The sequence below is a fragment of the Dendronephthya gigantea genome, unplaced genomic scaffold, assembly GCF_004324835.1.
Source record: "Dendronephthya gigantea isolate DGI-Jeju-01 unplaced genomic scaffold, DenGig_1.0 000160F, whole genome shotgun sequence".
Lineage (NCBI taxonomy): Eukaryota > Metazoa > Cnidaria > Anthozoa > Malacalcyonacea > Nephtheidae > Dendronephthya > Dendronephthya gigantea.
Window position 1 is genome coordinate 445,115 of NW_021163170.1, and position 20,972 is coordinate 466,086.

General features: G+C 37.0%; 4 protein-coding genes across 4 annotated transcripts; 3 read left to right on the forward strand and 1 right to left on the reverse strand.

The window, feature by feature from the left end:
* Nucleotides 1-38: 38 nt before the first annotated feature.
* LOC114537579 (proteasome adapter and scaffold protein ECM29-like) lies at nt 39-6,161 on the forward strand. The gene is made up of 2 exons (XM_028558637.1): nt 39-3,509; nt 3,796-6,161. The coding sequence occupies exons 1-2, from the start codon at nt 187-189 to the stop codon at nt 5,906-5,908; spliced, it is 5,436 nt and encodes a 1,811-aa protein (XP_028414438.1). The 5' UTR covers nt 39-186; the 3' UTR covers nt 5,909-6,161.
* A 182-nt stretch (nt 6,162-6,343) lies between these two features.
* On the reverse strand, nt 6,344-7,458 carry LOC114537580 (3-hydroxybutyrate dehydrogenase type 2-like). Its single transcript, XM_028558638.1, has 2 exons — nt 7,185-7,458; nt 6,344-6,852 (listed from the first exon to the last, which is right to left on the reverse strand). Exons 1-2 carry the CDS (start codon nt 7,453-7,455, stop codon nt 6,359-6,361), a joined length of 765 nt encoding a protein of 254 aa, XP_028414439.1. The 5' UTR covers nt 7,456-7,458; the 3' UTR covers nt 6,344-6,358.
* Nucleotides 7,459-7,563: 105 nt separating this feature from the next.
* Nucleotides 7,564-15,393, forward strand: LOC114537581 (conserved oligomeric Golgi complex subunit 5-like). The gene is made up of 24 exons (XM_028558639.1): nt 7,564-7,634; nt 8,356-8,495; nt 8,623-8,680; nt 8,835-8,889; nt 8,994-9,063; nt 9,141-9,261; nt 9,525-9,562; nt 9,697-9,789; nt 9,884-10,037; nt 10,125-10,243; nt 10,580-10,739; nt 10,828-11,011; nt 11,144-11,305; nt 11,480-11,579; nt 11,713-11,823; nt 11,897-11,956; nt 12,030-12,133; nt 12,270-12,339; nt 12,454-12,521; nt 12,751-12,859; nt 13,237-13,313; nt 13,400-13,526; nt 13,605-13,684; nt 14,263-15,393. The coding sequence occupies exons 1-24, from the start codon at nt 7,577-7,579 to the stop codon at nt 14,366-14,368; spliced, it is 2,424 nt and encodes an 807-aa protein (XP_028414440.1). The 5' UTR covers nt 7,564-7,576; the 3' UTR covers nt 14,369-15,393.
* A 3,243-nt stretch (nt 15,394-18,636) lies between these two features.
* LOC114537582 (transcription factor HES-4-A-like) lies at nt 18,637-20,760 on the forward strand. The gene is made up of 3 exons (XM_028558640.1): nt 18,637-18,916; nt 19,141-19,236; nt 19,994-20,760. Exons 1-3 carry the CDS (start codon nt 18,860-18,862, stop codon nt 20,507-20,509), a joined length of 669 nt encoding a protein of 222 aa, XP_028414441.1. The 5' UTR covers nt 18,637-18,859; the 3' UTR covers nt 20,510-20,760.
* The last annotated feature ends 212 nt before the right edge of the window (nt 20,761-20,972 follow it).

The window sequence follows — 20,972 nt, forward strand, 5'->3', positions numbered from 1 at the left end:
AATAACATGAAGTATTCGTAAAAATGCTGACGATTCATGAGTCAGTTGTGAAGAAAATTGAGAAAATCACAGAAAATCGATGAAAAATATTTATTGCCAGCGAGTCTTGAGTATTTGTAATCTTATTTAGGTGAGTTCTTGTTAAGATTCACAACATTATCGTGGATTGAGCTGTTTTACTACAACATGGATGAAAAATTGGGCGAACATGAATTGCTTGAGAGAGTTTTTATGCGTCTCGGAGTTGCTTCAACGGATGAACAATTGCAAGAGTTCACAAAGAAATTCCTGACTCCAGTTCTTTTAAAGCTTGCAAGCCCCAAAGAAGATGTGAAAAAGAAAGTTTTAGAGCTTCTCGCACAAATAAATCGTCTTTTGAAGAACCGTGAGTGTGTCCAACTACCGGTGGAGGGTTTATTTTTGCAATATCAGGACCCAAAATGCACTCAATATGTAAGAAATTTCACTATTCTTTATCTTAAAATGGGTTTTACACGTCTAAGTTCTGATGAACAGCTTGCATATTTGCCTCAATTACTATCAAGCATGGCTGGAAAATCACATCCACAGCAAATATGTTTGTTGCAGCTTGCCATACCAGTATTTGCATTATTCGTTGTGGGTGACAAACTGTCTGTGATGAAGGATGTACATTCAGTTCTAAGCAAAGACAAAACCACTTTAGATTTATTTCTGAGTTTTGTTCTTGATGTTTTAATTATGCCATACAATGCTATGAATAATATTGCGATGGATGAAGAAAAAATAGTTCCACCAGGGTTGAGTAAAACTACCATTCATCAAGTCCTGTCAGCAGGTGTTACTTTAGAAAATCTTGAACATGTTAAACTTGGATTACTGAAGTTTCTATCAGCAGACTTGTTTGATATAACATTAGTTCAGGTTCATCTTGTGGTTTCTATGGGTGATACACGTCATACTATCTCAGACTATGCAGATCATCAACTTAAAAGAATGACAGAAGCATCTGATTGGGAACATGCAAATGTCATGAACAAATTGATGACTATTTTTCTTGGCAACATAAATGTACCAGGAAAATCTGCAGTTCCTCCTGATGAATGTCGTGTTGCAGCAAGCACAGCTCTACAATTAAAGATTTTTCCATTCCTTTTAAAATCACGAAAATGCACAAACATTTTCCCAGCCTGTCTCCAAATTGTATTTCATGTGAATCAAGGTGAAAGTGGAAATCAAGCTAAGAAGAAATTGAAAAAGTTCAGAATTCAGTTTATACATCATTTATGTGAATTTAGTTCTGACAAAGTTATCAAAATTATTTCTCCTTTATTGCTCTCTACTCTTCTCAAGCTGATTGCAAATGATGATGAATCAGATATAGAACGGATAACCTTTTTGGCCATTGGAAAGATTGCTAAAAGATCACCAGCATTGTTTCATGGGGATACTACAGTCATACAAAGTCTTTTTCAAGCTTTACACAGTAAAGACCCAGACACTGGACTTGATATTTTACAAGCTTTAAGCATGATTACAAATGCTTGCAAATCAGCACCACCAGCAACTCTAACTATGATAGAAGCTTTGGTGTTGGATAATGTTAACCAAGAGAAGCCACAATGTCGACTTGCAGCTCTTCAGACAGCAAATATTCTTTTCCCAACTGATCATGTGAAGTCACGTTATGCATGTCTTTTGGCATCTGCAGATTCTAGAAACGACATAAGAGAGGAAGCAAGCCGAGGCTTACTGTTTCATCAGCATAAAAAGAATGATGGTGATGATGGTCCTAGTTTACCAGATTTTTGTCAATTAATCAACTTTATCCATCAAACACTTAATGGTGGAAACGGTTACAAACAAAGCTATGTTACTGTTGCTGGGACATTGCCATTCTCACCAGCGATACTCATTAACATGTTGCAATATCTTCACCTCTGTTTGAATGCTAGTGCTGGGGTTACCCAAGAAGATGTTGATAATGACCTTTCCATCATACCAGTTTCAAAATATGTGCAAAAGATACTAAATGAACAAAATACTGTTCTTTACTATTATCTTGCTTTCATTCAAGAATCATTGAAGCCTGCTGGTAGCTATGAACTACATGCTGTTGCTCTGGGAAATCTTTTGGAAGTTCTTGCCTCAGCGACCAAGCAGCTTGCACCAGAATTAAATGAAGATGGGCTGCCATGGATCAAAAGGTTTCTTTGGTCTTCACACAATGTCATTAGAAATACATCAGCTCAAATATTCGCTCTTCTTATTTGTCAGTCTGGACGTAAAAATGTCCTTGAAGAATTAACAAGCCTCCTGACAACTGTTAATGATCCTTCTGAAGCTGTTCGTCATGGAACAATCAACAGTATTGGTCATCTTATTGGTCAATATCTTTGCAGCCAGAATATGGAAAATTCAATGGAAGTGGTAGATTTGGATGACTCAGAACTGTTTGAATCCAAAATTGAGAAAGCAATTACAGAAACCTTTAAAGCAATCATCAGTTTTCTAGCCAGCCAGTCCACTTCATTGGTACATACAGCTTGTGATGCAATTGGTGAAGTTTGTAAGCAGAGTAGTATGCCCTTACCTGACGGTGCCTTGACCAAACAAGATGATAACAGTTATGATATTAGGTCACTGTTGCCTGAAGAAATTGCTACAAAGGCTGATATTGTAAGACAACTCGCCTATTTAATGAATAATTCTAAAGAAACAAAACTTTGTGAAAAAGCTGCACTTGTTCTTGGAATGACCTGTGTTGGAGAACAACAATTTCCTCACACCAAGCAAGTTATTGAAATCCTCTTTGATGCTTCCAAGAAACGTGATATTGACTTCCAATTTACTGTTGGTGAAGCATTATCTTGTGCCGGTGCAGGCAATCTGTCTACTGCCTCTCGAAGTAAGTGGGTTGTAAGCACTAGTCTGATAAAAGATATTCCAGAAACCAAGGAGACAATGGAATGGATGCTTGGGAAAATTGTCCGAGAGTACTTCACCAGTGACGTTGCTCATGTTCGGAAAGCCGCTTGTATATGGTTGCTAGTTCTGTTAAAACACTCAAGCAAACATCCGGCTGTTCAAGAAATGATGACTGATATCCAGCGAGCATTCTCCTCAATGCTTTCAGAGAACGACGAGATTGTTCAAGAAGTATCCTCAAAAGGGCTTAGTTTAGTCTACGAGTTCGGTTCAGAAGAGTTTAGAAAAAATATTGTTTCTTCATTGATTGATACAATGCTCTTTAGTAAGAAGAAGGTTCAAAATGTCACAGCAGATACGAAGCTGTTTGATAAAGCGATGCCTCTGGGTGATGCTGGGCAACTATCAACTTATAAAGAACTGTGTTCCTTGGCAAATGACATGAACCAACCTGAGCTTGTCTACAGATTCCTGCATCTGGCAAATCATAATGCTTTGTGGAACTCAAAGAAAGGTGCGGCTTTTGGGTTTGCATCGATTGCTTCGCAAGCAAAGAAAGAATTGGAACCACATTTGAAGACCTTGGTGCCAAAATTGTATAGGTAAAGTGCGCTAATTATTATTTTTATACTGGCTTTTGTCTTCTTAGGATTTTTACCATTTCGATACCACTCGCAGATTTTGACCCTGACAAAATTTCAGTACGAGTATTCCGGCTTTTAATGTTTGTAACTCGCTCTGAGAACTTACATAGTCTGTAGGATGGGATTTAGTTGAGACGATTATTTCGCAGAAGACAGACATCTTTCCATACCTCGTTAGTGTGTCTACATATCCACTGTGCAAAGTCGTTTTTTGTGTGACTTATATTAAATTTTATTTCTCAAGGTATCAATTTGATCCAAACAGCAAAGTTCGTGAAGCAATGCTAAGTATTTGGCACGCAATTGTGAAAGATCAACATAAAGTTGTCGATCAGTTTAAAGACGAGATCGTAGCCGAGTTACTGGCGAACTTGCACAACCCCACGTGGCGTATTCGACAATCTTGTTGTGTTGCTGTTGGTAATTTTCTCAACGGTCGTTCATTGGACACTGTCCTTGAGTACTTACCTCAGCTATGGACGATGTGTTTGAGAGATATGGACGATATCAAGGAAAGTGTGCGAAACGCAGCAGAAGTGGCGTGTAAGACATTACAGTCTGCCTCCATTCGTGCGTGTGATCCTGATCAAGGGAAGGTTGGCCAAGAAGCTGTTCGTGTTTTGCTGCCTGTGTTGCTGGAGCAAGGTCTTGCGAGCCGTGTCGATGAAATACGCAAGCTTGTCTTGCATACTATTGTCAAGATCAGTAAGAACGCTGGAAGCCTTTTAAAACCACACATTCCCATTTTGGTTGTTAGTCTTTTAGAATCCTTGAGCGGTTTAGAGCCACAGCAATTGAACTACCTCAGCTTACAAATCCAGAAGGATCCAAACATGCAGGAAAGACTTGAGGATGCAAGAATTTCTTTTTCAAGATCTTCTCCAATGATGGAGACAGTTTCATTGTGTGTTCAACATGTGGACGCAACTGTCCTGGAACATCTTGTTCCTCGCCTTGCAGAACTGTTACGTAGTGGTCTTGGGTTGGGGACTAAAGCAGGTTGCGCAAGTTTTGTTATCTCTCTGGTCCAGCAATGTGGGCAGGAATTACAGCCTCATGCTGGAAAACTACTGAGTGCCTTGTTATCAGGACTCACTGACAAAAGTCGAGCTGTTTGCAAAAAGTATGCGGAGGCGATTGGCTCCCTGGTGAAAGTCGCAAAAGACAGCAGTGTCTCGAAGCTATTTGGTAAAATGAAATCATGGTATTTTGAGAAAGAAAATGAATCCTTACAGAATGCCTGTGGTATGGTTTGTAAAGAGATTTCAAGATCCTCGCCTGATGTTATGGCGCATCATGCCGCGTCTATCCTTCCTGTTGCTTTCGTTGCAATGCATCGTAAAGATAAAGTTGGAGAGAACAAGTCACCATGGGCTGATATCTGGTCTGAAAACACTCCAGTCTCAAAGAGAGGAATTCAGCTTTACCTTCAAGAAATTATTCATATTTCCTCCACACTTCTTGCCGGCCAATCCTGGGAACGTAAAGTTGAGGCTGCTGATAGTATTCAAACAGTAGTCACTACATTACATGAAGATCTTCCAAAGAAATTTTTAGATAGTATTGTGACTTCTCTTCTGTCTAGTTTATCCGGCCGTACTTGGGATGGTAAAGAGAGCATCATCTCTTGTGTTGCGACCGTATTTGTGAAATGTCATACAATGATGGACGATGCAGATACCAAAGCAATAGCTGGAGCTGTTTTGAAAGAATGTCGAAAACAAAAACCGGCCTACAAAACCAGCGCCATCAAATGCCTTAGCAAAATACTGGAAGAGAAAAAGGTGATTGCTTTCAAAGAAGTGTACGATGTTGTACAGCCAATCGTGAGCCCTGTTATCAAGAAGCCAGATGATGGCGAGGAAAAAGATGAGGATGAACAAATCCCTGATGCAAATCTTGTCATCAATGCATTTGAATGCATTGGTTCCGCCTGGCCATCAGAGAGAGAACTCAAACTAGAACAGCGGGAAATGATTCTCAAAATCCTTACTTCATCTCTTAAAAATCACCCGTGGAAAATTCAACTTGCTATTTTAGAATCACTTGATCGCTTCGTCGGGAAAGTGACAGCCAATGAGGATATAGAATTTCAAGGAAGAATTGTAAGTGAAGTACTCACCGAACTATTTCCATGCCTTGAAAATGTAAGATATGCTGCAATCCGATTGAAAAGTTTAGAAGTGTCAAAAACTTTGTTATCACTGGTAGAGAAAAACAAACTTGAAATGAGTGATAGTCACAGAGATCTGTTGAGAGAGTTGTATCGACTTCTGGCCATTTTGCGAAATGATAACAATGAAAACGTCAAGAGTAAATCAATTGAACTTGATTTGTTGCTGAAGAAGTTTATCTAACACATTCAAGAACCAAATAAGTATAACCAGCTAATTCAATGGGGGTTTAGTATAAAACTCAGAATGTAGGAAACCTACATTCTCCAAAGGGCCCAGTGTGTTATAGGATAGTTGATTGGTGGGGTTAAGATAGTGAAAGAGGGACAAGTAATATTGGGCATTAGAGGCAACAGTGTTTTTGTTAGACCAGGGATTTTTCCCACTTCAAGGATTTGATTGTGCAAGTGGAATCCATATTGTTTCTTTTATTGTAATTTTTTCTGAGGTATAAAAAAAATTGAACAACATACAGCATAGATATGGCAAGATACTTATACATATCTGATGATCATCCTTATTGTTTGCAAACAGTCCTAATTAATTAGATTACAATTGTTGACATTTGATTAGTTATTTAGCATTACATTGACCTTATAGATAATTGTGGTAGTTAAAAGCAAAATTGTCCAATTATGGTAAACTCATTCCACCATCAATAACAAACTCTTGGCCTGTAGTAAATGCTGATTCATCTGAAGCTAAATAAACAGCTAACTTTGCCACCTCTTCAGGTTTTCCAAAACGCCCCATCTTTTGTAAATTCAGAAAATCTTCTCTTGTCTTTTGTGGATCAGGTGAACTTTCTAAACGGCCACACAGTGATGGTGTCTCAATACGAGCTGGGCAAATGCAATTACAACGAATACCCCTGGACACAAAGTCGGCGGCAATTGACTTAGTTAACCCACTGACAGCAGCCTTGGTTGCACTGTAAGCAAACCTGTTGGTTACACCAAGAATGTTGGATGCCACGGATCCCATATTGATAATAGAACCAGAATTATATGCTAACATTTTTGGAATGAAATGTTTGCATGTCCAAAACATGCTTTTGATGTTCACATCAAAACTCTGATCCCAATCTTTTTCATCACAATCCAAAACTGAGCCACTTAGGACAATACCTATAATAAACAGAATGCATGTAAGTTGTAGAACAAACTTGGTGGGGTCTATGGGTGTGGCTCTAAAGGATTAGGGATGACTTTAGGAGAAGCAATCATCAATGATGAAGCAAAGAAGCCATTCTCTTTATGCCTTTACTGGACCTGCATTTGATAGAACTCACTAGGAATCGCGTTTTGATACCCAAGTCATTTTCATATGCTAAATAAGGCAAGCTCAATATGAGGGATCTTAAGGAGGCTCTGGGAAGAAAATTGGAATAAAATAATCAGCCTAATTTCTATGTTATCAGCACAATGAAATAAAATATCAATAAAAATTCTGACGTTACCTGCACAATTAAATAAAATATCAATCCTTATAAAATCGTCGGCCAGTTTCTCAATGGCCTTACTGTCTGTGACGTCCAATGGTCGTGTTTCAATACCAGGAATATCATTCAGCTCGAATAATTTGTCTTCGTTTATATCAGTGGCAATAACACGCGCTCCTTCTTTTGCAAATTCTATCGCAGTAGCACGTCCAATGCCTTGTGCTGCTGCAGTAAGGACGGCAATTTTGCCAGATAAACGACCTTCTCTCACTACCTCAGCGGCGGCCATATCAGTGTTGCGCAAACTTTGCCGCAGTACAGTGAAATGAGTATATATAGCTCAGTGTAGTGGAAGAATGCTCCGACGTGGCGCCGGTTTTTTTGGCGAATAGAAAGTTCCAATTTCCAAGATGGACGCAACAATCAACTCAAAAAGCTCAACTGTTCTGGAAACACTGAAAGAAGATTGTAAGTTCAAACTATTGTTCTTTTAGACAAATAGCTTTTATTTGGTTTCTTACCATAGATTTGTGTTGACGTACATCAATCAGACAGGGCTTTGAGTTGTGTTAAGATTAACAAAAAACAACTCCGTTCTAGCTCACTCCTCAGAATGACAGAATCTAGGAAATCAACTCATAACACTCCATTAATTGAAATAAGAAGGATTTAATTCCGTACGTAATTCACTTTTGTTCCACTTTGTTCATTCCTTGCTGCACACCCACTCTGCTTATTCCCATGAGCTGACACGATGCAGCAGCCAGCATTTGTAGCAGCCAGCCTCTCAAAATATTCCATATAGCTCCCATCCAGACTGCAGATCTTTGTTCAGAAAGCTTGTGTAAAATAGATGCAGGTGTGTGAAATCAATTGCAGGTGCACAAAAATGACAGAAGAAAAATGCAGTGCAGATAGTTGATGCGAGGTGCAGGCAGTGTGGGTACACATCAGTCACCAAGTTTTTTCTCTGATGATCTGACCTTTAGCTAAATTTTATTATGGCTAAACATTTACATTGTGCAACTCGGGTCAGAAAAAATCCCTCCAAAAGAAATAGAGTTTCCTCTGCCACCTAGCACCTGAAGGATTCTACCACCTCAATGCTTACCCACTCAATTCTGCTTTGCAAATTTTCCTGTTTTTAATATTTGAACAGAAATGATTCAACTATTTCTCAACATTTCAGCAACATTTGAAAAATTTCTTGGGAGAGATTTTGATGCCAAAGGTTATGCAAACAGTGTGATCGAAAATCGTGCTATTGGAGAGTGTTTGGAAAAGTTAGCAGATGGTGTACGATTGTTAGATAAAGAATTGCATTCACAGGTTGTCATCTTTAATGATTTCATCGAAATAGAAAGGCTTTCTTACATAGAGAAACCAAACTATTTTGAGAATTGCATACTGTGCTTTGTGCAGAATGTGAATTTTAACAGCAAGTGTTTGTATTCAGGTTGTAACACGTCATGAAGATCTTTTGCAACAAGCAACTGGTATAGAAACACTTGAAGGTATATGAAATGTTTGTTGATAGGAAAGGCACAGCCCACGTATATGCTAACCATTGAGCTAACCTTATGTTTAAAGATATATGGTTATGATGCAGGTGCTTAAATTAAATTGCTGTTGTACCAACTTTACACTATCCAATAATAATCATTTTAGGTGTTTTACAAATGATGACTTCAAGAATAACTTCTCTACAACTTTCAATTGAGAGGTAGGTTTAGTTGAATTTTTATGAACTTTTTCATGTCCGTGACAAGGGCAGCTTGTACACCATTTATATTTTTTACTAAGTTTGCTTGCATTACCTTTTTTCAGAATCCATCAACAAATAAGTGAACCTTATGAAAAAATCAGAACAAGAACGTCACAACTTCGACGACTTCAGGTATCTGTCGATGGGACTTGTAACAAAAAAATAATGACAGACCTAAATTAATGACACTGACATTATAATCTCTGTAGACAACTTGTGACCTGCTAAGAAGAGTGATCAGAATAAGTTATCTTACTAAACGTTTGGAAAGTCAACTCAAAGGAGGAGTAAAAGAAACAACAAAAGCAGCGCAAAGTCTCAGTGAATTAGGTATTTCAGGGTTTACTATAATCCATCTTGAACAACAAAAATATTATACAATAAGATATTAACCCAAAAAAATGAGATGCAATTAAATGAGTGGTCCCTGGGCACTAGAAGGTTATGCAGATGCATAACTAATAAGATTTTAGGCTTAAGCTGATGTCAAATACATAAAGTTGACATGCTCCCTTTGAATGATGTATTAGTAGTGCGGCAAAGATAGTGTTAATTAACCCAGGCAATGATGAACTCTTGTTCTTGATTTAAAGGTTATTTAATGGATGGTGTGGATTTATCTGGTATAGAGGTATGAAATAAATTCTTGATTTGTGAAATTTTTCAACACTTGCATGAAAAACCTTCACATCTGTATATTAATAAATTAATGGTGAATTTCAGTTAACAAAATTTGATAAATCAAGTGAAGTACATCTTTCCCAGGTTTTAGAAAAAGATATTGATTGGATTAAAAATGCAAGGAAAGAAGTGACAACACAAGCGCAAAATATGTTAACTCAAGGCATGGAAACTCAGGTGAAGACTGACTTCAGCTAATTCTATCATTTGCTTCAGGTAAAAGTCTAGTGTTAATTAGAATGGGTTACTCTATTGATAATATATGTTTTAGAATCAAACCCAAGTGGCCACAGCCCTTCAAGTATTTCACAATCTTGGATCTTTACAACAAACTGTTGAAACTTTTGTTCAATCCTTAAGAGAGGATCTCAAGTCAACTATAGCTAATACATTAGATATTCAGAATTTGATGTATGGACAAAATAGTAAGTAATTACCCAATTAACCTTCGTTACAATGTAAGTTAGGTTTCCTAGACTCAAACTGAAGTAATTTTGGGATTTTTTATTTAGGTAACTCAACTCCAGGTCGTGCTGCAGTACCCGCCCCAGGCAACACGGCCATGTGGAGAGCTACTCTCTGGACTGGTATGGAAAAACTAATGGATAAAATTTGCAGTTGTTGTGGAAAGGTACTTCTTATGGTTTGTTTTTCAGTAGCATATCCAGAATGATAATTGGGGGGGGGGGCATTTTTTGTTCAATATGTAATTCTCCCTTTTTGCCGATACACTATGTAAGGTAGTAGAATGCTCTTTCTTGAGCAAACGCGTTTATTTATTTCAATTTCTTTAAAAGTTTAAAAGTATATGTGCATTTATATGACGAAAAGTGTCTAATTGTCAAAGATTTTGTCCGTTTGACAGCCACTATTGTCAGGATCATTAGGCCCGATGATTGGCTCCTTTTACGAGCTTGTTTTATTAAAGACGAAAGATTGAGGAATGTATCTTGTTTATCCATTTCAGGTTCATCATCTTTTTAAAGTTTTGTCAAAGAAAAGAGACCCAGTTTCTCATGTATGTTTCATGCAAGAGGTTTTGAAGGAAAGAAAGAGAAGCAGTGTTTTAACATTCTGGGAGTCGATCACTGTTACATTACGAGAGGAATTTATAGGAGCTGCTCAAAGTAAGAGCCAGCGTAGAAAATAGCTTCCTTCAATTGAAAGTTTAGAATTGAATTCATGCAACTACAAATTAAAATCTAAAACTTCCAGAGTCGCCATTTCTTAAACAAGCATTTGAAGGCGAATATCCCAAGTTACTTCGCCTGTCCAATGAGCTGTGGACTCGTCTTCAGCAGTTTGCGAGCACAGGAAATGCAGTTAGTAATGTCTATACTGGTGGTGTTGCTGATGTTGTTTATGGCCTCTTTCATTTATATCACGACAACTCTGCAAGGTAGAACTCAATAACTACTTTTTAGTTTCTAACTTTTGGTTTACTTCGAAAGAGGTGAACTTAACTAAAAACTTGGGTAATCCTAGAAATACACATCAAAAAGAATACTGGATTTTTGCTGGATTTTTTTAGTCCAGAGGATTTTCTCAAGAATTCTTTATCAAGTTTTGAGAATGCGTATTTATCACGATCACTCTCGCGTCTCTTTGATCCTATCAACCTGGTGTTTCCCGCTGGTGCTCAGGCCCCACCATCAAAAGACGAGGTCGCAGGAATTGTAAAGACGATTGCAAGGTATTGTCTGTGAGGCTAATGATACACAATTATCAGCCTTTTGTTTTAACACGATACGTTTTGGAGTGAAAAGCAAAATGTGGTTTTTGTCGCTCCTTGTATCACGTGATTTCTCACGTTTTCGTAAAGAAAGAGCATGAATCCCATGATTTTTACTTTCCCATTTATTTTTAGTGAACTAAATGTTGCAAATGTAGACACGGGTCTGAGTATTTCTGTGTCTCGTAATGTCGAGAAGACAATTCAGTTATATACAGCAAAGTCTGAACAACTGGTACGTAATCGACAATTTGAATGTTGAACTAATTCTCCATCTGGGCGAGGTGATGGAAATAACATGCTGTATCATTGGCTTGGTGTGTACCAACAAATGTAGATTTATCTAACACAATTTCTTTCTTCTCCAGCTGGTCACAAGTTCAGACGCTTATGAAATAGAAATTGAAGTTAGTGGAGCACAACAAAAGAATGCCGTTATTGTTAACATGCTTTACGAAATGCACCAAGCAACAACTAAGGTAGACCATCTTCCTGTTCGTCGTTTATATTTTCTGATTTTGGTGATCTTAAAGTTTGTTACTTATATTTCAGATACTTGACAACGTATCATTCCCCAAGAATGCCAAGACGAATATCTCAATAGCTCTAAAGGTACACTTATATAAAGTCTACAATGGAATAGATCAGATAATCAAATTATTAAATGCCTAATTTCTTTATTTAGGCTTTAACTTCATTGATAGAAACGGCTGTCGAACCATTATTGTTGTCAACCCAGAGAAGAATGGAGGAGATTGTCTACAAAATACACTCTGAGGATTTTTCAAGGTCGGTACAAGAAAGTTTCGAGATGTTCATTTCAAAAATGTTAAATATTAGCCACAGACATCAGGTTGCAAAATACAACGAGATTAATAAATTAGATAAATCAAAAATGCTCAATCTAAATTTTCAAACATTGCAGCGCTCAATTATCCGTTAATATCTCTGATACCCCTGAAGCACCCTGTTCATCCTACATTAACGAGCTTCAGGTACAGTTTTATTACCATTTTCTGATCACTCTTTTCATGAAAGAAGATCCAAACTAATTGATATTCACAGCAATATTTCATCATTGTAATGTCCTATCTTCATTGCTTCATTAGGATTTCATAAATCATGTGAACAGAAACCTTTTTTCCTTGTATAATTGTGGAGATTTTCTTGTCAACAGGTTTGTAATTACAAATATTATAAACTCAGAACCATTGTCTGTTCTCCCCAGTGAACTCTATAGTACTGGTACCCACTGGTCGTCTGATTTTAGGATAGTGAATATCTTTGCCAATGACATGCCGGGCGGGAACGTATTCCTATAAATATCAAAACCAAACTCTAAACTCTTTCATTTCAACATTTCAATCTTAACATTTCCGCTCTTGACATTCAGCGTTTCTTCCTAGGCTAAATTCCCTCGCTGCACGCATTTTGCACGTGTTTGTTCGTCACGTGAGTTTGTTACGAGAATTGGGCGAAGGAGGCAAGTTACGATTGGCTGCTGACATGGCGCAGGTGAGCGGGGGGGGGCAGGGTTAGGGAGTTATTTATTGGGGGGGGAGAGAACTGAAGGAGTTTGAGAATCATTCTAAATAATTGGTTGTGTTTAAAACATAAGTAAATGAAGAAACATTTGATCGAGGGATAGGTGTGTGTGTTTTGATCATATCAACAGCCTAGTCATTCTCTTTGCTTCGTCATTTTATGTCAGTTTTTTGGTAAAATGTGATAAAAATGAAAAACGTATATATTTTGCGAAAAGAGCGAACTATGATGAGTGAAAATGCAAGTTGGAGTGGTGAAGAAAGATAGTGAGTTAGAGACTGAGAATGGATGAGTGGTAGAAAACAGAATGTAGAGGGTTAGTTGAAAGGTATATTTTTGTATTTCAGATCGAGTTTGCTGTTGGTCCTCTGTGTCGTCGTGTTTCTGATTTGGGCAAATCTTATAAATTACTCAGATCTTTCAGGTACAGTCGTGAAACCACATGTGATGATAATTGAGACTTGTACAGTGAAAGACATCTGAAAATGATAACTTCTGATTTTTCTCTAGACCATTATTATTCCAGACAGCAGAAGATATATCCAACAATCCAGCTTTGGGTGAAAGTCTTCCTTATTCATTTGTTCTTCATCATTTGTTCTCTCACGGACCTTCAGACCTTAGATCACCTCATGAGGTTTGTTTTCTCGCATTCTCACTGTATATAACATGTTTTATATCATTGGAATCTAAACTGTTCTAATCTTGTATTAAGGTGAAAGGCTGGTCACTAAATTATTATAGTCAATGGCTGGATACACACGAGTCAGAAAAGGAGAGATTGGCGCTAATAAGGTGAGGTCATTAGATTTATAAAAAACTCAGATTATCACCTATCTGTCTATTTTCCTGTTAACCTTTTACTTCGAGTCTTGAGCTAATCCTCTGAGTTACCGTATCAAGACATCAATTACTATTATGAGACTTCTATGAATTAAGAGAGTTAGGTTTAGATAGCAGCCAAGAACTAATGCAGAGGACTGTCAAATATGACTACAATTGATCTTGTGTATTGATGGTAATACTGAATAAGAAATCTCTTTATCTTCACTGGACGTCATCATTGTAAAAACAGTTCAACGTCAAACAGTTCAAGAGTAATCGAACAATTTGATGACAAATAAAGAAGGTTTCCTCCTGCAGAAAAATGGGATCAATTCACTTGACCTCTAGAAAATTTCTTTCTCATAATGACGTCAAACACAGAAAAACGTTACGCGAAGTTTTATTGGCTCCTTAGTTTTTGTAGAGCCAATCAAACTTCGTGTAACATCAGTCTTCCCGCGTTTGACGTCATAAGAAAGGTCTATTTTAATGGGGAAATCTTTAGAATATTACCATGCTTGGTCTATAAAGTCTCTTCTTTTCATTAGTGCTTCGCTGGAGGTATATGTACAGTCAGTCCGTTCTCGAGGCGAGAGGGAATTTGCAACGGTTTATCCAATTCTACTCAAGGTCCTGCAGTCTGTATCAACGTGAAGGGTATGCGGTACTGTAAGTTAATCAGTCTATTATGAGTTGTCAGTCGTTTTGTGGACGATGACCAGGGAAAGGGAAACAAGAAAAAGCTGTCTGTGGCAAATGCTCACCTGTAGATAAAATCACCATGCATGACTGTCTATAGACAGTCTGTCATGTGGAGACAGTTACCATGTGCCTGGTCAGTAAGACTGTAACCATGTAGAGGCAGTTACCATGTGCAGTGGTCAGTAACCATGTGCAGACTTTCTCCATGTGGCTGGTCAGTCAACATGTGGAAACAGTGTGTCTAGACAGTCGCTATAATTTTATACGCCTGGACAATGCAACGCATTTGTTTGTTACTCTTCAATGACGCAATACTTTATTACATGAATGACAGATTCTGGACTCCATAAAAAGGAAACAGAATCTGCTGTATCAAATATACATATCACCTTTTAGAATAGAAATATTCTCGCAGTTTACGATCGATCAAATTCTTTGCAATATTCGACAACAAATCGTGGGATTTTTATATTTCATGGCATCAGTGCAAGACCTTTTTATCCGAATATTCTCTCTAGTTGTGCCTTCTGGTTCGGCCGCTAAAATGCAAATGTGGTTTTCATAGAAAAACGAGAGAGTTTTAAAATTTAGAAATACGTGCTATTTTTAGTAAAATATTCAAAATTATAAGCACTTGATGAAGTGAAAATACCATCATGTGAAATGAATATCAGGTGTTTTGATCTCTCCCCTAGTGAGTGTAAGTGAGTCTTTCAAGATACACGTGTAAGTGTTTTTTCAAGTGTTTTTCGGCAAGTTCAAATCTGTTTTAAGTGCAAGTGTAGACCACCCTCTCAGAGAACAGGGGGTTGATGCCCTGTTTGGTCAAACTGCCTACCAAATACTCAAGTGCACTTTCGAAAAACAAGTATTTTGCTCATTGTCGCCGTGAGAAAGTTCATATTATTCATTATGCTTCTTTAAAAAAACACAAATACCTTACGTATATTCCACTGTAGGTTAATGAGTATAGAAAATAACGATATTGATCTTTCGTCTTTACAAACGCTGCGATGAACGTGAGCGAAATATTTCTTTAAAATTATTTACTATTTCATCTTGGATGTGAGGTTTTCTGAGCGTTTTTGAATTTATATTGAATTTACTATTTAGCTAGTAAAACTATACCTGAGAAAACTATATATAAAATATTAAAGTCGGTGTGGCTCCCCATGAAGGAGTTTCCTGCACTTAGAAAACTTTAGTGATAAAGAAATTAGTATCAAAGAAAAGTGTCACGTTCCTGAAACATCGCCAGACATTTTTCCAAGCCTCCTACATTTTTTGCCACAATAGTCTTCCCGTCGGCCTAAAGGTAGATCGTCTGTTTCATGTCTGAACATGTTTTGGTCCTGTTTCTGATATCATCAAACTCCTCCATCTTTACTTGAAATTTGATGCATAATGTGTTAAGATTCATGTTAATTTTTTGTGATACTTGTCACTCATTTTTTGTCTAGGTCAACTTTAGCTAATTCCATTCATACCTTTGAGTATTATTACCACATTTTTGCTTAAAATACTGCGATTATTATTTTTTACACAAATCCCTAAGATTAACTAAATCTTACAGTATTACAAGAATGCTCTGCACAGCAACATTTAGACCATGACGACAAATAAATGGCAATATTTTGATTGTATATAGTTAAAGTTGGACAACACTTTTTAAATTAGTTTTTTTTAAATTCGTGAACATGTCAAAATGGTTGATGTGGTAGAATATCACTTGCTACATGATTGCAGTCAACCTTGGCTTATTTGAATGCAAAAAAATAGAGACAAACGTACGTCGTGGCTATTTTACATCGGTGGTAAGGATTTATTCAAGACACGCATGCAATGGCGATGAAGTCATAAACAGTGAAGCTTCGCAGTAAACTGAGACTTACTGAGTGGAGACAGTAAATATTTTTTCAAAATTCCCATCCTATATAAATGGATAAGAATTACTAGATTACATCCGCCTTTTGTTATTCAAATCATTTCCAAAAACCCACGCGCTACATGCATAATCCTTCTTATTCTTTTGTATTCTACCGTACCCAGGGAGTCATCGATATACTACAGTTCTTTTGAGAGAGGGCTTTGTTCCTGCCATTAAACTAACTTTGTTTCAAGTGCCAAACGCGTTCGCCCAGTTTCAGTACAAAGCTCATGCATGATAATCCTGAAGCTATAAACATACGCTGAAAGTTTACTGATTAAAATTTTTGTATACTGCAGCATTTTTTGCCCCAAATCATATTTTATTGTTCATACATTTAATTGCGTCATTACAACACAAAAGCCAAGCCAAATGATCTTTCATTAGTTGTAGTGACAACTAGACAATCACCCAACCTGACAAGTCATAATATAAACCGACACGATTTTTAATTCTAATATTTATCATGCGTTGGAACAATGTTAATCCTATATCTTAAACACTTCGTGTACAGTTCATAATATAAAGATATATTTGGCTTTCTTTGGTTACTAGCCTTAAGTGGCGGTGTAGCGATTTTCTTTCCTTCTCTATATACACATCATCTCACCAGAATCTGAAGTGTTTTCCTTGCTTTCTTCAAATATATAGTTTTCTTTCCTTGTTTGAAGGAGCATCGCAAGACAGTATGCTGACAATGTGTAATAATTGTCCACATCATAACAAGTTGTGGTTATGGTTAGTTTGAAACACCTTGCAGAGCCATGATGCTAACAATGTTGCAACAGCATTTCTTGCTGACAGTTTAAAACACGTCGACCAGTTTTTATTTTGAGTGAATATTGTCGCAAACGGATATACTGCAATAATGACGATACAAACTTGTGACTTAAGTGAAAAAACCCAAGCAATAAGAAACTTTAAAATCATATTTTGCATGATATCTGCTTTATTATAGTTGCTATATATACTTTAGTATAAAATCACGCATCAAGTCATCATACAGCTTATGTGAAATTGTGACTATATACTTAAAGTTGTGGGGAAACATTTATGAGGCATATTACTCGTATCAATTTCACTTGACGCCAAATTTTGTTTGTTATACCATTAAGACAATACCTCAATGAATTCAGTTAGACTTCTCCACACGCACGCCGCCCGCCACGAGTGAATGTAATCTCCTGACATTGTTTTATTTGCGGTATTGCTCGTGTGTGTAAGCCGGAGGAATTAACTCGTATCAGCAGTTTTAAAAATAACTATCTGCATACCCACGCATAGGCTGAAGAGAAACTATGTTAATAACAAGTTTAGTTTTATGTTTAATTTCGGTTTATTCACATAGTCAAAGAAACAAATCAAGTGATATGGTCAAACTTTTACAACGCAATGTTTATGATGTATTCTGCACACTGGTCTACGAATACTTCTTGTATTGAAAGATTTAAATGCTGAAGGTTATACTTGGGTACTGCTGACGGTTCACATACTGTTTTGATACGGTCTGCTAACTTTATTTCCTCGAGAAACATATACGATACTGTTCGTCTGTAGGAAATGTCTGAAACTGAATGATTTGGCTCCATTGCCATTGATCGTTTCTTCAAATTCCACCAGAAATCTCTCATTTTTCACTGCTTTGAGTCCCCTATATGCGAGTAATGCGACATTTAACGATTTTTCATTTTCATTAAACTTAGTTAGTAAGCCCTATGGGTTAAATTATACACAACAAGGCATGTATATCTGCTCTCCTCCAGCTGTCCATATATAGAAGAGTGCAAAGCAGTTTATATCAGACAATTAAGATATAGATAGATATAAAAGAAAGAGAATGCTGGTGCTTCATAACAGAATTGAAGATCAGAAAGGAGGTGGAAACGTGGAGTTAGTTGCAGGCAGCATTTTCACTAACTTCGTATTTAAAAAAGCAGTATTCACGAGCCTGAAAAATCCGGCGAAAATTAAGAACAAAAAACAAGAGTTATAAATGTTCAAGCTCCAACTATACTCATTTCAAAACATGCGATGAATTAATTGTATTTAGAAAATTTCATTGTACTCTAAATGATTATCCTTGAAGACTTTGAAAGTAAAGGCTTTATAGAGTGTCTCAATTGTTATAGCCAAATCAAATAGACAAGCAGCCAATCAGCGCTCACTAGTCTCACGCTTCTCACAATGCCTGTCAATGCGGCAATTCTATGACCTCTCAGAGTCGCGCGACATTTAAGACGTTCAACCAATCAGCGTTGAGCAGTCCCACGGTCTACGCCATTTAAATTCATGTCATTGTCTGTTTTATATACCTCGGTCACAAGTAGACAATTAACGTGTAAATATTTGCGCATGATAACGCCTGCGAGCGAGATTTTCCCACGATTACCAACACACACGGAAGAGATAAGTGGTTGTGAGTATGCACGATGTGGCCAAACCATTCTTGACCGTCACAAGAACAACTTGCTCCCGCCAATATTTTCAATAACTTCAATTCTACCTTAATTTTTATCATGGGACTCGAGAATTTACGAAAAGAAGATGAATTAAAGTCACCTGAAAGACGAAAGGTATATCTAAGCTTTGCAGCTATTAAACGCAGACTAATAATAATATTTAATATATTAAGTCGTTTCAGAGAGGCTTTTCTCAAAATATGTGTTAAAAATATTATTTTTCTTTATATTAAAAAGTAATTTGATCTTATTCTTCTCTATAAATAATACTGTATGTGAACTAAAGTATAGAATTATCCAACTCCATCTCAATGTGTGATTGCTTCTTACTGTTTTAGGCAAAAAAGCCCCTTATTGAGAAGCAGAGAAGACGACGTATTAATGAAAGTTTGAACGAATTAAAGGTTCTCGTCCTTCAAGCTTTAAACAAAGATGTAAGTTAGTCGGCATTTGTTTTCAATAAATTACGAAGCTATCGGAGTAGGTCTTCCCGCGATAACATAGATCGCTTGCGATATTTAATTGCGGTCGAAACGTGATGAGGTTGAAGCTAGAAATATGGTTACATGCAACATTACGTTGTGTTACCAAATTTGCTAGTTTAAATCAAGGTTTAAATCCATATCTTTATTTTCCATCATTTGTTTAACACCATTACTGTATTTCCTTTTGCGCAAACAATCAAGTATTTGTTTGTCTAGATGAACCAGTATGACTGAACGCTGTTTCATATTTTGATATTGCGGAGATGTTATCAATATTTTGTTATCGCTGTATTGCTATTTATGTTTGCGTTCCGCCGCGCTTTGGTTTCCACATGACGCAAAACGAGAATTTTTTGGTTTTGTTCGCGTTCCGTATCACGCTTTGGTTTGACGGTTAGACCAAGGGACGCCGGCTTACCTCTGAGAACATCAACTTTCATTGTCAAATTAGAGCCAGTGTGGTGTGGAAATCGAACGCGCCAATAAAACTTGTTCAACGGCTCAAGCAGTGCTTTTTGTAAATTTCCCTAGGCTTTGCTCTAATCTCCTCCCACAGAATGTCCACAGGATATATATTCCTATTTTAGCTGTGTTTTTCTGAAGCTGGATATTGGCGTCCCTGACCATTATTATCTATGCTAAAATCTTTCTTCTATATATATGAAAGCTGAAATTTATACTAAATCATTCTACTTTTTCTCTGTAGCCTTCGCTTTATTCAAAAATGGAAAAGGCGGATATCTTGGATCTAACAGTCAACTATTTAAAGTCTGTAAAATGCGAACCAGGTTTTCTTCGAGATGCAACATCACTTGCAAAATACCGCGCTGGATATAACGACTGTGCCGGAGAAATGACCCGGTATCTAATGTCCGACACGGGATTAGACTATCACAGCAGGGCAAAGTTACTCTCCCAAGTTGCTTCTTATTGTCAAAACGCAAATCTACGTACAACTGCTGACATGAACACCAGGTCACCACAGGCTCCGCTATATATAAGACCCTTAGGGACCCCCATTTCCCCTCCTACCACTTTACCATCATCTATACCTATATATCCTGCCAACTACAACACAAGTGAAAGCAAACGCACCTTTCCTTCACCATCTACGGGAACTGGAGAGCAGGCAAATTTCTGTCGATATCTAATGACGCCATCAACTGTGAGGCCATTTGGCGGTCTGGGTCCTAGCACTTCCGGAGTCTGGAGACCTTGGTAGAATGATAGAATCTTCAAGTGAAGGGATTTAACTGAACATTTGCTAAAATATATAAGAAACGCGGGAAACAGACTGCAGTAATTTTTTAAGATATATATTTTTGTAATTTATTTCTATATGAAGAATGACATGCGTTAACATAGTTAACAAAATTTGATTGTAAATAGAACGAGACTTAACTAAAGTATTTTTATAAAACTATTATTATTATCATTTACTATGAATGAGGGATGTAAAATAAATTCTATGACTATGTGTTTAACATATTATATATAAATAATAACATTTATTGCTATCGTTTTGAGAAAATGAAATTAATTTATTATTCAAAACAACCTATTTACTAGTTTCAGAGTTATCCGGATATGGCTCTGTTAATGTGGTGGTATAGTGTAGTTAGGCTAAGTTAGCAATAGTATTTGTTCAGTCGATATGCTTTTGTACTGATATTTCATGCACACGT

Excerpts from the sequence above, each read along its gene's own strand:
- LOC114537579 (XM_028558637.1), top strand. The coding sequence starts at position 187 with ATGGATGAAAAATTGGGCGAACATGAATTGCTTGAGAGAGTTTTTATG. Across the intron at positions 3,510-3,795 it reads TTGGTGCCAAAATTGTATAG|GTATCAATTTGATCCAAACA; the intron begins GTAAAGTGCGCT and ends TTATTTCTCAAG.
- LOC114537582 (XM_028558640.1), top strand. The coding sequence starts at position 18,860 with ATGGGACTCGAGAATTTACGAAAAGAAGATGAATTAAAGTCACCTGAA. Across the intron at positions 18,917-19,140 it reads AGTCACCTGAAAGACGAAAG|GCAAAAAAGCCCCTTATTGA; the intron begins GTATATCTAAGC and ends TTACTGTTTTAG. Across the intron at positions 19,237-19,993 it reads TTCAAGCTTTAAACAAAGAT|CCTTCGCTTTATTCAAAAAT; the intron begins GTAAGTTAGTCG and ends TTTTCTCTGTAG.
- LOC114537580 (XM_028558638.1), bottom strand. The coding sequence starts at position 7,455 with ATGGCCGCCGCTGAGGTAGTGAGAGAAGGTCGTTTATCTGGCAAAATT. Across the intron at positions 6,853-7,184 it reads TATTTTATTTAATTGTGCAG|GTATTGTCCTAAGTGGCTCA; the intron begins GTAACGTCAGAA and ends TGTTTATTATAG.
- LOC114537581 (XM_028558639.1), top strand. The coding sequence starts at position 7,577 with ATGGACGCAACAATCAACTCAAAAAGCTCAACTGTTCTGGAAACACTG. Across the intron at positions 13,527-13,604 it reads ACCTTAGATCACCTCATGAG|GTGAAAGGCTGGTCACTAAA; the intron begins GTTTGTTTTCTC and ends TCTTGTATTAAG. Across the intron at positions 13,685-14,262 it reads GAGAGATTGGCGCTAATAAG|TGCTTCGCTGGAGGTATATG; the intron begins GTGAGGTCATTA and ends TCTTTTCATTAG.